Source organism: Mauremys mutica, chromosome 10 (assembly GCF_020497125.1).
Source record: "Mauremys mutica isolate MM-2020 ecotype Southern chromosome 10, ASM2049712v1, whole genome shotgun sequence".
NCBI classification, from domain to species: Eukaryota; Metazoa; Chordata; order Testudines; family Geoemydidae; genus Mauremys; species Mauremys mutica.
In genome coordinates, this window is record NC_059081.1 from 32837095 (window position 1) to 32855254 (window position 18160).

General features: G+C 39.7%; 1 protein-coding gene across 1 annotated transcript in view; it reads left to right on the forward strand.

The window, feature by feature from the left end:
- Positions 1 to 18160, forward strand: part of SLC4A10 (solute carrier family 4 member 10) — a 191642-nt gene that overhangs the window by 87163 nt on the left and 86319 nt on the right. Inside the window, exons 5-6 of the mRNA XM_045033036.1 lie at positions 573 to 733; positions 14950 to 15138. Coding sequence (XP_044888971.1) covers positions 573 to 733; positions 14950 to 15138 — 350 coding nt within the window. The remainder of the gene's footprint in view (positions 1 to 572; positions 734 to 14949; positions 15139 to 18160) is intronic.

Genomic DNA, 18160 nt, shown 5'->3' on the forward strand with positions numbered 1-18160 from the left:
CCCTGCATTCATCTGCTGCCAGCAAATAGTCGTGAATCCACTGACAAAGCACGTGTCTCATCCCTCTCTAGTGCCTGGGCTATGTAGAGGATAACAGCTTACTATTGCTACCAGTTACTTCATTAGCTCAACTGGCGAAGATCTGTACTGTTGAGTGTCAGTATTGCTCTACATGAGGGAATTTCTGTTTTTCCCCCCGCCGTTTACTTTTTTCTAGGATTTATATTGATTCTGTAGCAGTTCTTTACCACTCCACATTCCCAGAGTTTTTCTGACACAGTATCAATGATTCTGACACACACAGCTGTTTTAGCCAGGACAGGGCATTGTCCAAAGTTGCACAAAACAAAACATGTTGTGTTATTTTGTATCTGCTTTCCCCTTCAACTCTCAGGATGAAATAAATGTTCAACAAATGGTAAGGGACAACATTGCTGGGGGGGAGGGAATGTTCTCATGTTTCCTCCAAACAACAGAGAGTAAAATAAAACCAAACAATTGAATATGCATGAAAATAACTCACTTTTCATTTCCTATATACAAAAGGCTTACTAAGCTGTTTGTTTGCATAGATGGTTGAAGTTTGAAGAAGATGTAGAGGATGGTGGAGAGAGATGGAGCAAACCATACGTTGCCACTCTGTCACTTCATAGCTTGTTTGAGTTGAGAAGTTGTATCCTGAATGGTACAGTTCTACTGGACATGAGAGCTAATTCTTTAGAAGAAATTGCAGGTATACTGATGTTTTATACCAATAACCTATCATGATAAATATTAATGTTGGAGACTTAAGTATGTATCACTTATCAGAGAGATTTTGCATAAAAATCAGCTGTATGTAGAAATTTTTTCTATAAATATTTTATATGTATAAAATTATCTAAAATTGGAGTTGAGCAGTATTGTAGTAAGATATTTTATAGCTAACTTTTCATAAGTTGTAGGTGTTTAATCAGAGTGGATGTGTTCTCTACTCCACTTCTGCCACCACACATTCAAAATTATATAAGTGGTAAATTCCACAAATTAAAGCCATTTATGAGATGGCTGATCACAAACAGACAAATCATCTTAAACATCCCTTAAAAGCATCAACAGTTTTCCACCATGCTGAAATAACACAAAACCAGCTTTTTTCCAAATGGGCTTTTTTTCCAAATTTACAAATATGCATCTTTGGCTTGAGAACAAGATAGAGAAATTTCAGGCGATAGTGTATATATTTCGAGGAAGTTGTAGATGCCTTAAAATAGGATCTTAGAATGAAACTGGCTTTTTTAATTATATGAATGTTGCTCTCATCATGGTATAGTACACTTTGCATCCTACAGATGCTTTCTAGCACTTGCTCAATGGTATAATGTTTATGTGCAGCCTCACAGTAAACATTTCAGATTATAGCCCTTAAACCCAGTTCTCACTGTATTGATGCTCTTCATGGGGAGATACAGTCACAACTCTCATAACAGCTTTAGCAAGTTCCATTTGCAATTCCCTTTTATACTGCTGGGAGAATTCAGCTCTCTGTAACTTCATAACTACAAACCTAGTACATGAGCATGCTGAAGTGGGTAAGAAGGGAATGGACTGGGAAGAAACTCAGAAATTGTACAATACACATAAGTTTCACTTGGGGAAAGAGGAGAAAATTGAATTTTTTTCAGTTTGAAAGACCACATTTTATACATGTCAGGGAAATCCTAGATGGAATTTATTGCGGGGGGTGGGGGGAAGTATGTAATGGTGACAATAGCAGAGGATCACAGGGGAAAACTAAAATATTCAAAAAATATTAGCTGTGTGTGAGTAGACAACAAAAGGCTAGGGTGACACATGTACAATAGGTTTAGAACAGAATGACCCAAGAATGGCCATGAAATATGTTGAGATTCAGAGTCCTCTCCCCACCCCCAACTTAATCCCTTGATTCGTGGGCTGGCAGAGGTTGGAACATCATGGAAAAAGCATGATCAGCTTTTGGAGCACCTCTTGTCACGTTTGTGTGATTCCATCTGACTGATTCTTGGAGCAAAGGAATCTGCAAGATAGAATCATTGAAATTATACAGATCCAGAGGTCCATCACCTTGCCACTGAAAAATCAAATAATAAAATATTCAGCAGTTATCAGCCAGAAATGTGTACCTGTGACAGTTCTTGGGTTACCCGGGAGTCAGGACTGTGGGTCTCCTTGTTGCCCCCTGCCTCCTGGCACTGCCAGGATTCTTCTCTGGGCTAATGCCAGCCCTTCCTTCACCAAGCAAGTTAACAAACCACAAACCCCCGGTTCTTTTGAATCGTTGCCCTGTGATATGCAGCCCCTGACATTGGCTCCTCACAGAATTTTCAGATCCTCTTCATCCAAAGATGTAGTATGCTCCAGCTCACCAGTTTTACCTTAAACCACTGCTCCTGTAAACCACACAGCACTTGTGAGCACTTATAGTAAAGCAATTAAGGTTTATTTAAGAAAGAATAAAGATTTAATTAGAAACGAGAGAGTGGTGGAAACAATTGGTTGCAATAAAAAACGAAATCATAACATCAAACCTGGGTCTACACTTATCAATAGTTCCTATCCAGTAAAGTAGATCCCCCACCCAAAAGCTCAGTCTGTTGCAGAGCTGACTGGTTTCTCAAGAACCAGGACCCAAATGTTCATGAAAGCACCCCCTCACCTGGGATTGAGAGTCTTGACAAGTGATGAGCTTTCTGTAGATACTTTACACGTTACTCTTTATGTATAACTATCGGGTTAGACGTGTTTGGTGTAGCAAGTTTGTCACATCTGAGGTGAGAGCTGCTTGCAAAGAATAGGGGACCCATTGCCAAGGAGTCTCTGTTTCACTGAACCATCTCCCACCTCCATTTCCCTCAAACAGCTCCATTTCACCCTACTTCAGAGGTGAGAGTCAGGCATCGGAAGAAGGAATGGGGGCTTCAGCTCCCTCAAAAGAGAAAACATAGAGACACAAAGCACCCGTTATGAGAACATTTACAGCAAAAGAATAGTGTAAAAAATTATGAGCCCTTAAAACTTACATTAATTTGCTTGAGCGTTCAAAATGGGAGATGGTACCTGTAAGCAGGGTCTGAATGAATGCTTCCCTGACAGCACTGGGAGGGGAAGGGACTATGGGTGTGTTTATGTAAATACAGTTTGCTCCTGCTCTGTTTACATATTCATCATTTACAGCTATGTCAAAGGATCAACTTTGGCTGGTATTGGGTACAAATGACCTTAGTACTGAATGCAGGGGTAGTGAAATATGGTTACCAATGTTGTAATTATTGTAGGAATACAGGAAAGTAGGACTGTGCTTAATCTGTCCCAAATGAGGGGAGGCACCCTCTGTTGTAAGAACCTCATTAAACAGGGGTTCCAATGTCAGAGTCCTGTGACAGTAAAAAGGGCGGAGACAGAAGTTCTGGTCAGGAGGCTGCACAACCTCTCCTTCCACCTCCTCTGGGGTTCTCTCTAGGCTGGCTTAACCTTGTTCTTCCTCACTGTTCAAAGAATAGAGCTAAATAGGCTTCATTAGGATTCTCTTTTGTTTTTTTAATTGCTCAATCAGAGCTGAAACCAGTTGTGGTAGGACTGTGTTTCTGCCCTGCCTGCTAAGAGCTAAAATCACTGACAGACTGATGTGCAGCGGTCACAGCAGGGAGGCAGAAAGTGACTGACAGCTGGTGAATGAGTGACCAGCAGGGTGGTGGCAAAGAGGTGCAATGAGCAGCTAGCAGGGTGGTGGCAGAGAGGCGCAATGAGCAGCCAGCAGGGTGGCTGGTGGAGGGGTGCGACAAGAGCGGTGAGTAGGTGGCTGGTGAGTGGCACTGAGTAAGATGCATCTCTGAACTCTGGGTCTGCACTGACCAAGGACAGCAAATGTGACTGGGATGCAGAGAAGGGTTGGGCATGTGAAAGGGACTTTTGGGTTGCTGGACTTAAGAACCTGAGGGGAAAAGGGCACTGCCCAACCTACTTGGGAGTGGGTCTTTTATTCGTGGTTTTTGTTTATGAACCCTGTTTGCAGTGTTTTCCCAAATTAATTGGGAGTTACTTCCCTCCTTTTATTAAAAGTTGGTTTTCTACACTCAGACTCTGTGCTTGTGAGTGGAGAAGTATTGCCTCTCAGAGGCGCCCAGGGGTGGTGTGTAATTTTCACAGGTTACTGGGTGGGGACTCAAGCTGGTTCTGTGTTGTACTGATGGACAGGAACCCCTAGATATTGAACACAGCCCTGGTTGCTGCTGGCTCCACCTAGCACAAGGGTAACATACCTTTTGTTTTATATAAAGGTGGAAAAGTAATAGTGAGGAAACTTTGCCTCACACACCAGAAGAGAGTATAAAGGAATTGGGTTTACACACAGCTGGTAATGTATTTAAGGTCATATAAGCTTCATGAGCTGAATGAGGCAACAGGGGAGATGTACGTAGGGTCAGCTCTTACAGAGACATTAAAGTTGGTTGGGATGGGGGTGGCTGCTCCCCACAGCAGGCACCCTTCTCAGACTTGTGTGTCAAAGTGCTGTAGATATTGTAAACTCAGTCTACAGTAGTTTGTGTGGTTTCCCCTTCTGTGCTAAGGATCCTATTCTTCCAGGGGCTGAATAAGAATGTCAGGATTTGGCTTGATAATGAGAAAAGATGGATGTGAGGGGTTGAAGTGAGACTGGCAGTTTGCTAGGACAAAGAGGTATGCCAATATGGTGTTTTATTACTATGTATAACAAAACTTATTAATTTTTTATCAAGAAGATCACTTGCCTACCACCCCAGTTTTACTGTTCTGATGGCTAGCCCTGTCTCACTCAGGCTGGAAAACCCAGTGGTCAGCCTCAATCAGGGCAATGCCAAGTCTTAGGTATGGTTTCAGATTGATGAACTAGAAGTGTCAGTCATTCAGTCAGTCCATCTCCCTAATGAAGTAAGTGTTCCACTCCAAGATAAATTTCTTCATGAACTTTGATGAAGTAACATTGAGCATTATGGAATTTTGTCGTCAGCTTTCTGAAGATATCTGATAGCAAGACCACAATGCATTTGTAGTCTCTGGAGCACTTGTTGCTGTCAGTTCTCCTTTTCTTTGTTGTATTCTTGAAACTTTAGAAATCACAGTATTAGTTTGTTCTGAGGCCATTTTTGCAGGTAATTGGTCCGTTAACTTGTCTTTTGGCACAAGAGCTTGATTTAGGGTTGTAATGTAATTATTTGGGTTGGTTCCATTTCCAAAATCTTTTGACTCACTGCTTAGAAAAAGTTTTTTGTTTGTTCTCAGAACTTTCCCAAAACCTATATATAACCTAGGAGTGGCAGCTATCATTATTGATGTAGTTCTCCCTCATTTGGTATCTTCTCTGATACAAATAATAGATTGTTATATTACAAGGTTTGATTGATTGCTGCTTTTAGAATCTGCAATTTTAACAGTCATCCTCCTGACTGTCTTTCTTAACTACTTTGCAAGTGTTTCACCTCACTCTGAGGGTATTGTTCTGTAACTCAGATAGATTTGTGTCTTCCATGCTGTCTTGGGGTTTTCTGAAGAGATTTTTCACAATTATAAATAAAACTGCTAGTCCATTTGATTAGGGATGTCCTTCTATTATTATTATTATTTGAATCAGAGTAGTACTGGAAAGCCCCAATAGGGATCAAGCTTCATTGTGCTAGGCGTGGTACAAACACACAGGAAGATAGGGTCACAGCTCCTAAGAGTTTGCAAAACGATGCAACAAATGAGTGTGGCAAACAGAAAGGATTGAGGAGGAGGTTTAGCAGTAATAAGGTCAGATCGTTACATAGGCTTGCTGTGTATGTACACAACTCTTTTAGTTCCAATTAATAGGAAAGGGTTTTTATTCCTATATAAATAAAATAAGTCCTGGACTTGAAGTGTAATGATGAAATTTCCACTTATCAGCAAAGTCTTTAAAGTCTCTCTTACTAAATAATTGCCCTTTATTAGTTGTTATAGTTCCACTTACAATACACCACATTTTGGAAACATTGGTTTGATCCTAGAAATGACAGGAGGTCTGCTTGTATTGAATAATATTGACACTTAGTAAATTAAAGAAACAGTTCCTGGGCACCACAAAGCATCCCTAAATACAGAGGTCAATCCCAACCTTTCTCCGTTGTCACAGGTTCTCTTGTCTGTTGGCATAATTTTCTTCAGAAAATTGTTCAATACTTGCTGTATTGCCTTCTATCCATGATTATGCTAGGCCAGTACAATGGCATTCACACTCATCATTTAGTTTTCTCGATGCCACCAGATACTTCCTGCGTTGCAAAACTTATTTTCTTAAGGTAGAGGGTACTAAGTGCTTTTCCTTTTAGTAACACTCCTCAGTTAACCTAAGTCCTTATCTTTGTGGTGCATAATTGGTTTCTGTGTTTTTTTTCCTGCTATTTCCTCTTTTTAATAACTTTGCATAGGATTTTTATAGTCTCACTATGGATAATTTTCCACATTATTCTATGTAAGACATGTCACTGTGATTGTAACGAGTAAAATTGTTATATACATATATTTTCAGTTTATTTGCCGGGAGACTGTATTATGCACGTGACAGTATATCTGCCATCAGAAACTTACTGTCTGGACTACATTCCTGCTTCAAATTATACATTTGTAAATGTAACAACAGTCTTTCTGTCCTTGAAGGAGTTTCACTTAACCAGCATTGCTAGATTGTGATCAAGGGTTTTTGTCTGCTTCAATCAAGACTTTTAATCCATATAAACACTTTCTTTATTCACTGAAGTGTTCAAAATCCAAACATAGCCCTAGACTCTTTCTCTGTTTGAGTATACATTTTTTTAAAGATCTTCTTACTATGCTTGAGATAAAATCTACAGGTGAACAATTATTTTATGTTGTTGCACTAAGATGGCTTTCAAAACTTTTTGTGGTACATCCCTAGAAACTGTTTGGTAATTCTGCATTAAAATATTGTACCACTCGTGATGCGAGTTTTAAAATTATCCCATTCCCCTTCATCATTTCCATTCTCCATTATGTTTTGTTTTGTATTCAAACTTTGTCTCCATTTAAAAGAAATATCTGTAAGACCATGAGCTTGTTGGGGCAGGGACCTGTCTATTTGTATCCGATGATTAAGTGCAATACATATCTGCAATGCTGTATATGGAAATAATACTGTATATTGTTGTTCTAGCTGGGTTTCCTGAGATGAATTTTCACATCAGGCATTGTAGGTCTTTTAGATTGTATGTTCTTGGCATTTCTCAGTTTGCTATTCATTTTTCTTTGTCCCTCATTGAAAAGTACTTCACCCAGGCTTTCAGTCTGTTTAAAAACACATTTCCTTTACTTCAATTTTAAATCACTTTTACCTATATTTGAGTACAATACACAGTCTTTTGTCATGTATCTCTGGTGTAGCTCCCAGATTAATATAGAGTCATTACACACTCTTTACAAGAATTCCTTTGAAGTGTAGCAGTCTTAGTCACTTCTAGTGCAGACCATATGTCCAAATGAAGTCTCAAGAATCTGTCATCCAAATAGTGTATTTTGGAACTTGTCTTTTCAAGAGGTATTTGCCAGAAGATAGTTGCAATATCCGATTCAGAGAACCACTTTACTCTGTTATTCTTCCCATTATTTCAGTTCAAATTGGCAGATAAAACTGTTCTCTTTTGATATTTTTGTTTAGTTCCCTTGGATCCATGCTAATTCTCAGAATACCATCTGGTTTGTTGACTAACCACTGAATGAACCCAGAAGGTTCTAGCACTCAGCATATGATTCCATTTTCTATCATTTGGCTCACAGAATTTTTGGTCAACCTTTAGTGATGGTACTTTCTTTGTTGCATGAATCTCTGGTCTTGCAATTTATTTTGGTTGTACTCAGTGTGTTTCAGGCAAACAGCAGACCCCTTCATATAAATGTATTCAACATAACCTCTGTGTTGTCTATTAGCTTTTCAGTGACCCGCAAACTTTATGTTTTAACTTTTCCATAATTTCAAATCCAGTATTGATTGTTAGTCCTTTTCTACTCAGCTCATGCGCTATACCATTATATTCTTTAGGAGTTCACATGTTCCTCATGCTGAAATTTTCTCTCTGAGTAATGGCTCAATCCTGTTAGTGAGGTCATTGGGCTTTGCAGGCCCTCAGCATCTCATGGCTGAGTGTGCAGTTTCACTGAGTGTGCAGTCTTTGATAATATCCTGTTAAGCTTTCAATCTGTGAAAATCTTGTTTTGCAAATATGTTTGCTTGATTCTAGGCGCCAATTTTCATTTACTTTTTGGTGCATTTTAGACTCCCTATTCATATGCAACTTTCTTACTGAAAAACTATTTCTCAGTCTGTGGTGGACTCATTTTGAATATCTAGATTATTTCCCCTAACAGCACATGCTCACAAAGAGGTTTTTTAATACAGCATTTATGATACACATTACTACAAGTATGACGTTGTCTGTGAAGAAGCTGCTTTCCACAGGTTTGGCACTGCCTTTGTCTTTAATTCTTTCATTCAGTTTGCACCCTTTTTGACAACCTGGTTTTTGTTTTTGCTAACATTTGATCACGTCCAGATGCAAGCCTTCATCAGGTTGGCAAAGTTGTGCTGCTTTTTCTAGAGCAGGGGTCAGCCACCTTTCAGAAGTGGTGTGCCAAGTCTTCATTTATACACTTGAATTTAATGGTTTTTAGAAGGTCTCTCTATAAGTCTATATATTATATAACCAAACTACTGCTATATGTAAAGTAAACAAGGTTTTCAAAATGTTTCAGAAGCTTTATTTAAAATTAAATTAAAATGCAGATCTTATCAGTTTAGTGTGATACTTGCTCTTGCTTTTCCTTGCTGAGTTTTCCGATGTCTGGCACGTATTTGGATACTTTAAGCTGCACACAGGCTTCTGAGTGATCAGTTGTTAACCGGCTCCAAGAGGGACAGAGGACAGATTTCATGTGTGAAAATATCTGTTCACACAGGTATGTGGATCCAAATGCTGAAAGCATTGCAAACACAATTTTCTTCAAACAGTTAAATTTCACTGGCAGGGATGTCCAGCAGGTCAGAATAGAGGCCCCATGATCTCTCTCGGTAGCTTCAAGTGCGCTCCGCAGATCCACAATCTTTGATGTCCACAATTCTGAGCTTTTTAACTCTGTACGAGTTGAATTTTGAAATCTTCAACACGCATCTACTGAAATACAGATAAATACAAGTCGCTTTCGTTGAACTTTTCAGGTTTAATTAGAAAAGAAAGCATTGGGCCACATCACTGGAAATCTTAAAACCTGTCAGAAAATTCTGATTCCAGTTCTGGCATGTACTTTCCAATCTCATCGACATTGACAGTGCAATGTGTTGATAGCTCTTTTATGAGTTGGAAGTAGCGGAAAGTAGAAGTTTGAATATCCCTGGAAAAAACTGCTAGTTTCACAACAAATGCTTTCCAGGCTTCATAAAGATCCAGAACTGTTTGCCCTGCACCCTGGAGACAGAGATTGAGTTCGTTTAGGTGAGCGGTGATATCAGTTAGAAACATGAGCTTACACAGCCATTTGTCATCATCCAGTTTGGGGTAGTTTTGTTCTTTTTCCTACAAAAAGGCCTTGATTGCATCAAGACAGTTTATAAAGTGCACAAAATCTTGCCACGACTTAGCCACCGAATGTTGCTGTGAAGTGGGATGTCGTTATAAGCACTGGCCATCTCTTCTAGCAGTGCTTGAAATTGTCTGTAAGTCAAAGCAGATTGAGCAACAAGGAAATTCACAATTCGCACCACTATATTCATCACATTATTAAGCTCAGAATTAGAAATTTTAGCACACGGGTTTTCTTGATGGATGATACAGTGAAATTTGACTGTTGGACAGCCAATTTGATCTTCAAGTAACTTTTTACAAATCCCTTCTGTTTTCTGACTATGGCAGGAGCACCATCTGTTGTCACACAAAATATTTTTCTGATGTCAACTCCTCATTCTTCAAAATAGTTTACAAAACTTTCCAGTATATCTTCCCCCTTTGTTGTGCCATGGGCAGGGGGTTTAAGGCAACAAAGTTCCTCTTGGATTTCATCGGAAGCAAAATATCTTGCAACAACTGCCAAACATGGAATGTCGTTTATATCCACGCTCTCATCAACTGCAAAACTAAACACTGCTGTGTCTCTCAATGCAGTCGTCTGCTTTTTCTTAATGTTTTTTGCCATTTCACTTAGGCGTCTCTCAACTGTTCTGGCAGAGATGGGCAGTTCTTTTATTCTAGATATGATTGTATCTTTATTTGGCAAATCATTGAACAAAATATCCGAACTGCTGAGAAAAACTTCTTTTATATATTCCCCATCTGTAAATGGCTTTCTGTTTTTTGCAATGCACTGTGCGATCTTGTAACTTCCTTCTGTAACTTGATTTTTACTTACACTTAAGCTTTTAAAAACCCTGCTTTGCTTCTCATAGGCTGCTACTGCCTTTTTGATTGATTCAGTCTTGTCTGCTTCGTCAAGAAAGGTTTTCTCGTGCTTCGTTTCAAAATGTTGTCGAACACTTGATGTGCGCCAAACAACACTTTCATAACAGAAAGCACAAACAGCACGGTCCTTCTTTTCAATAAACCCAAATGCGTCTGTCCAAGCAGGCTGAAATGATCGGACATCTAGCTTCACTTTCGTAGGAGCTGCCATTTTGTCAAATGTTCCCTTCAACTCTCAGTGGGGAAAAAAAAAGCGGCGATAGAAGGCAGGCACAAGGTCAAATGCAGCGTGGTCTGATATAAGCAATTTTAAGATGGGGGTGCTGAGCTGCACCCCCTCTTGCCTCATGTGCAACCCTCAGTGTCTCAGGCTGGGGACAGTGGGCCACAGTGGGGAGGCTGCAGAGAACTGATCCAAGGCGAGGAGCAGAGCCCAGGGTGGCCTGCTGGGACTCCAGGCCGGAAAGCAGGCTGAGCAAGTCTGGAGATCCAGACCCTGGCTGGCAGGAGGTCGCATGCATCTGACGAAGTGGGTATTCACCCATGAAAGCTCATGCTCCAATATATCTGTTAGTCTGTAAGGTGCCACAGGACTCTTTGTTGCTTTTTACAGATCCAGACTAACACGGCTACCCCTCTGATATGTGTGCATAGCGATAGGTAAGTATGTGCCCTAGAGATTTGCCATTGCTAGAGGTAGAGAGATGATGCCATAAAGATATAGGCCTAAATCCTTTGCTCTGTTTTGTGGTGAGGAAGTCAGGGAAACTATATTGATAACGTGGAAGGGAAGCAGTTGCACAGGCCTTCTCTACAGTAGCCATTTTGGGAAATCTTCACCCTCGTACTTCCACTGGTGCAGCTCAAAGGGTGGTAGCAATGCAAGATTGCCAACCCACACATTCCAAAATTATGAATCAGACTTCAGAAATAATCTGATTTGTTTCTCTCTATTTGTCTTTTGGTTTCTGAGGCTATGTCTACACTACAGTGGAAAGCTGATCTAAGCTATGCAATTTAAGTTACGTGAATAGCGTAACTCAAGTCGACGTAGCTTAGATCTACTTACCGTGGGAACCACACTATGCGATGTTAACGGGAGACGACTATGAAAATAATAGTAGTAATAATAATTATAACTTCAAGAATATTTCCCTTCTCACTCTGTTTCTACAGGTATACAGAGATAGAAGTACTTTGTGTGTATGTCTGCACCTATATTATCTTTATATCTATCCTTGGCTTTCAGCTATGTATAGGTGTATAGAACTGTGGATCCTTATATGGTACCAATAATGACACATGTAGACAGGCATTTTCTATGTACTCCAGCTTCACAACTCTTACTGCATTTTTATGTAATACATTAGTTTATTATATGGTCACTCTGAACTTTACAAACACAACAATGTATGTACATTCAGTGCATTGCGGAATTTTGCAGTTTCACTGTGCATTTTACCTGAGTACTTATTTAATCTTTTTTTGTTCTTTAGCTCTTGGCCCCTATCAAAGGCTTGACAAAATCTGTCTCTGCTTATCACATATCTGTCTTTTATTTATTTATTTTTCTGCTTTGCTTGCTTCACCACTGAATTTACTGGTTGATATGAACCTGTGTTGGGAACAGACTCAAGAGCTGTCTGAATTTTCAGTACAGCAAGTTTCTGACTCAGCTCATTATATCACCATTTCTGTGTAGCACAGTTTCTCCTAATGGATATGCAAGGACATTTTGTGCTAAAATGTTGCTGATTTACTTGCTCTAGTATATATTTATCTCTCTTTTTTTCTTTTCTTTTCTTTTCTTTGCTTTACTTTGCTTTGCTTTTAAGCATTAATACTGTTGCCAACAAGATCTCCCCTCCAAATTAAATATATCAACTCAACAGCTTCTTTCCCATTAAAAATTAACGATGCTTCTTGATATTTTCTGTTAGTGGATTTTGTGCTGAATCTTTTCATTCTGATAGCTGCATAATCATTTACATTATTTAGGCACAAATCCCACCCAGGCCTCCATACAATGGGGCTCAGCATGGGCACATGGATCTGCTTGTGTAATCCACACACCTCCTGGATGTGGTGTTCTGTTCCCTCTAGTGGCACCGAGACCACTTAGAGAGAGAGTGCGTTAAATGAGTCTGTTCTACAGCCTTAGGTAACAGTCAGTTGGCTTTTAGCTCATGCTGTAGAGGCTCATGCACTAAGCTTCCGAGGTTTGATCCCACCCAACAGTGACTGGCATCTGTCACCATTACACTTGCAGGATTGGATCCTTATTTATTCAGTGTTTCTGAATAAAGTGGTGTTAGTTTTGCTGTATATTCTTTGCTGAAATTTCTTTCTGCTGTTTTATTGAAAGCATTATCAGTGAATCGCTTAGTAATATACAGCCAGATTGTGATCTTGTGTAGGCGCATGGGAAAAGGGGAGGGAACAAAAACCTTCCCACAAGATTTGGACCATGACAAATGACTTGTAAATGTGTATTTTCATCTACCTAATCATAGATGAATTTGTAAAATAGACATTTAGGGTCAGATTCTTGGCTCATACCCTAGCCCTTTGCAAGGCAGTGCACCAACAGTGTAAGGGGGCCATAAAGTACTTTACAAGTGTTGTGGTGGAGGCAGAGGTTGGTGGAACATGGTGTGCTCCTTTGCTCACTGGGGGAAACATGGTTCCTTGGGGGATGGTTACAAGCTAGTGCAGTCTGCACTCTACCATAACTTGTGCCCAGTGTTCAACTGGCTCCTGACAAGCCTAGGATTGCAGGAGTACCATTTATCTTAGAGAGGAGATGAATAAGAGGAACATGACAAACTTATACAATATAATGAATGATCTAGAGTAGGTAGGTCAGGAACTTGTATTTAATGTTTCTCAAAATTAAAGAACAAAAAGCCATTCAATGAAATTGAAACATTGCAAATTTGAAACTGCTAAAAGTATATTTTCATACAAATGTATAATTAACCTGTGGAACTAATTGTGACAAGATATCAGTGAGGCCACAACTCATCAGGATTAAAAACACACTGGACATTTATATGGACAACTGGCCATCCAGACTCATCCATCCACACTCATCTTGGTGTGTGTGTGTGTGTGTGTGTATGTGTATATATATATATATATATATATATATATATATATATATATATACTAGAGAATGGAGAATGGAGCTAGGCAAAGAAAGGTAATTCCATTTTACAGTGGATTTTGAGATTTAGAAATTTTGTTCTAATTTAGAATAGAAAACCCAAAAGCGTGTGAATACTGTTTGTTTTGGTCACATACACAAGGTGGAAAATGAAACCACTGAATGGAACTGAGCTGAAGTTTCAACATCAGTCAGGTAATTTTGGAAATATGAGAGATTCCCTAGTTCATGACTTTTGTACTTACTGAAAGGTTGCTAAGAAACAGATTTTTTTTGTTATGGAAGCATCAAAATGATATTTATTTATGACTTTGCCAAACTTTAATGGTTTGAACTGGCATTTTCCATGCCAGATATGTTCTTCAGGGTTTTGTTTTGTTTTTGAAAAATATTAAAAGACCATTTATCAACTATTTACAAGAACAAGGCTGGGAAAAATACATTGTTTTGCCAATATTAAAAAATTTGGGTAATGTTTGTTTTGTAAACCTTTAGTGTCTCCATGCTTCGGACCAGGGACTTGAAATTTGATATGGGGAAGGGGAGCTGTGTCAGAAATTTGATTTTTGCCACTCCCATGAAATTGTGACCAGATTTATCCAAATTATAAGCACTAGGGTTGCCAACTTTGTAATATTTAAAAACCAGATGCTCCAGCGGGAGTCCTGGAACCTCCCCCACCCCACCTCTTCCCCCCCAAGGCCCCATCACCCAGATTGGGAGGGACTCACCAGTGGAGCTGGGAGCTGCAGCCACCCGATGCAGATAAGAGGCAGCCCCAGCTGAGTAGGGGCTGGTGTGGGTAGTGACCCGGCTCCTCCCCCGCCTGCAGTAACTGAACTTTGGATGTCCAGTCAGTAATACTGACTGGATACTGTCAGGTCCCCTTTTCAAATGGACTTTTAAGTCGAAAACCGGACACCTGGCCACCCTATAGCCCATCCATGCTCACTAGAGACATGCTAGAGCTTTCCAGCTAAATTTCCTGAAGATTCCATCCACACTGGGCATGTTTTGGTCTCGGGCTGAGCAGAACTTCCTTGCAATTCCATCTCTTAACTACCACAAGGTCCAGGTCCTGCAAATGAAAGCAGGGAACCTGGCTCTCTTCTGCTCTGTGTCACTGCTGCTCTGCCCAAGGAGCATGAAGCTGCCTGATTTAATGTTTTTTTCTTGAATAAAGAATGTAAGACTGGGCCCTTCACTTATAATTCCATGTATTATTATTTGGCATTATAATTATTAATTAATAACATAATTCCCTCTCTCTATTCATTATATTATATTTATGTATTTATTTTTCAGATATGATTCTTGACCAACAAGTGGGCTCAGGGCAGCTCAGCGAAGATGTTCGTCACAGAGTACATGAAGCTTTACTGAAGCAGCACCACCATCAGAATCAGAAGAAGTTAAGCAACAGGATTCCAATTGTCAGATCCTTTGCTGATATTGGCAAGAAACAGTCTGAGCCTCATTCCATGGACAAAAATGGTAATGTGTTGCATTATTTTATGTTTCAGAAGCTTTTTATAGCATATATTTTTTCCCTCTGAGCTTAATGTCCGCTGCTGTATTCACAGCAGTCAACGTGTGGTTCTGATTTGAAAAGGGACTATGTAAAAATTGCTGATTTCATTTCACAGAGCTGCCCCTTGTACATATTTAGAGATATAGCTGTTTTATTTAATTACAGAACTATGTGTTTACTACTTTTTACTCCTATTAACTATGGAGAACCAATGTCACTCTGATAGCATGAGCTGGATGATGATGCATGAAGTAAAAGGAACTCAACTTGTCTTTTAGATTCTAGACTGAGTTTGCAGTGCTGGCAGTTGGAAAAAGTCCCCATTTTTTCACTTATAAATGGAAAGCCATTGAGACAAAATAAACATGGAACCCAGCATTGTTGTTTTTATAGAGTCACTTTTCAGGAAATTGAATTGCAAGGAAGAAAAGGGGGAAAGGCTGTGCAGTACTTTTATGGAAAAAGTTTGGTTAAGATAAACTTTAGAGAGAATAGGCTACACTGTATTTCTAGCATGATAACTCAATGACAACTAGCATGGCTGTGGTGTCATTTACACTTCCAGCCTGAAGTGTAAACGTACCCCAAGATACTCCATGGCTGGGATATTAACCAGTGTATGTTCATATATTTGAGTAAGAGACCAATGAAAGCAGCATGGTGGTAATTTATTATGCAGAAGATATTCCAAGGACATTAGTGAGCCTAAAATTTTCACCCTGGCTTCTGACCTGCACAAAACTCTGTGTCTTCTGATCCACAATGCAGTAGAGGCTACTCTTTGTTCCAAAGCAGGACTACCCTTTGCTGGTAGCCGTGTAATGTTGATTTTACACACACTTCCAAGCCTAGCTCCTTCCCTACAGTGGGAACCTCAGACTTGGAAGGCTGAATGTAATTTAATCTGAAGAGGACATTAAATAGGAAGATCATTTCTGTGTGATGTCCAGATTCCATGTGAGGTTTACTTAGTTCCCAGTTCCAGAAAACATCTCTGTTCAGGACAGCTTTTAAACATCTGATTACCATTAAACCTGTGCTTAAATCTGATTGAAACCAGTGTGATTAAGTGCTACTTTGAATAGACATGAACATGCTTAAGTGCTTTGTAAATCAGGCCCTTAGAGTGCTCTGGGCATCCTACAATATGGCAATTAGAACTTCCTGCTCTTGTGTGAGAAGCACAGACTATTTTCATTATATTATTTATATTGTATTTAATTCATTTTAAAATAGTAAAAATATCCTTAGGACTATTTAAACAAAGGTAAGTCAACTTTGGGTCCAAAGAATAGTGATACTGCCAAGCATGCTTTTTAACGGTCCAATGCAGTTAGAGATGTCTCTTATTTATCTTGAAACATTGTCCATTAACTTGTCCCTCTCCTATATTGGCCTTTTCAAAGTAGAAAAAAAGGTCCTGTGTTAAAGCTGAGCTTTACTGAAATGTTTATTTCTTATTCTAAATTTCATTAAATCGACACGGTGTTATGTTCAGATTACTGGATATTTGCTTTGTCTCTTGGACTAATGTGATTGCTTAGCTTTAGCACGTCTCAGAAAGAAAAGGACAAAATTATTCTAGATCTTCTGTTTACAAAATAGTCTCAAACCATTTATTTGTTTGTTTGTTTATTATGTTCTCCTAAAGGCTGTGGAGCCCCAGTGCAGCTATATCACATCCAATACAACAGTCTGCATGCTGTGGTAGCTGCTGTGCTCCATTTAAAAGAAAGGGGGAGTGGAGAGGAGAGAGATTGTTTAGTGGATCGGCATGGTCTCAGGCCTGTAGGCTCCCATACATTCCTCTAGTAGAATGCTCCCCACCATTCTTCACACTGTCATGGGTAGGTCTTCCATAAAGCGCTGCTCATAATGTATCACATACAGCAGCATCACATGCATGGCCTTTCACCTGCCTTTGGCAGTTCCTCTGCCTTTAGGGTTTTCCCCATGGACAAGTATCAGAGGGGTAGCTGTGTTAGTCTGGATCTGTAAAAGCAGCAAAGAGTCCTGTGGCACCTTATTGACTAACAGACATATTGGAGCATGAGCTTTCGTGGGTGAATACCCACTTTGTCGGATGCATGTAGTGGAAATTTCCAGGGGCAGGTATATATATGCAAGCAAGAAGCAGGCTAGAGATAACAAGGTTAGTTCAATCAGGGAGGATGAGGCCCTCTTTTAGCAGTTGAGGTGTGAGGTGTGTACCTTCCCCTGGAAATTTCCACTACATGCATCCGATGAAGTGGGTATTCACCCACGAAAGCTCATGCTCCAATACGTCTGTTAGTCTATAAGGTGCCACAGGACTCTTTGCTCCCCATGGACAGGAGATCCTTCTTTGTAAAGTGTGAGCATTCATTTCTTGCCTTTCTCCAGCTATTCGCCCACACACATCCCTTTCTTTGTAACTACAGCCCCTGCTTAGGAGTCTTGCCTTTTCCCCTAGAGCCTTATGTTCTCCTACTCTCCTGCATATGTATGTAAGATGAGGGCTCGATCTAGGTGTTGCAGTCTGTGAATGGTGTATGCCTCTTCCTGCTGGCTGTAGCTGAAAATTTCTCTTTAGATGTCGGTTTTAAAACTTAGAGCAATTGTGCAAGCTGCTATTATCGTTAGAATGATGGCTCAGACATAACTTCTGAACTGTGAAAACTAAAGTTCAATAAACTACATTTGTAAAAAAAACTAAGATAAAATTACCTCATAGCAGTGTCAGGTGTGTACAGTGAGAAATGACTTTGCTTCTGAGGACAGCCTTGCAAAACCTGCTTGTGGTTCCATTTTAGTCTGCTTATTCCATACCTCTGTGCTGTGTGTGATGCGTATACTATATATGGGTGTAAAAAAGGTTCCAACCAATTGCAAGGTATGAAAGTGTCCTTCTCTCCCACAATCTCAAAATTGTATTAAAATAGCTGTTCAATTTATTTTATGATTATTTCTACTTTTTGGAGCAAAGGCTTAATTATACAAAGGGCT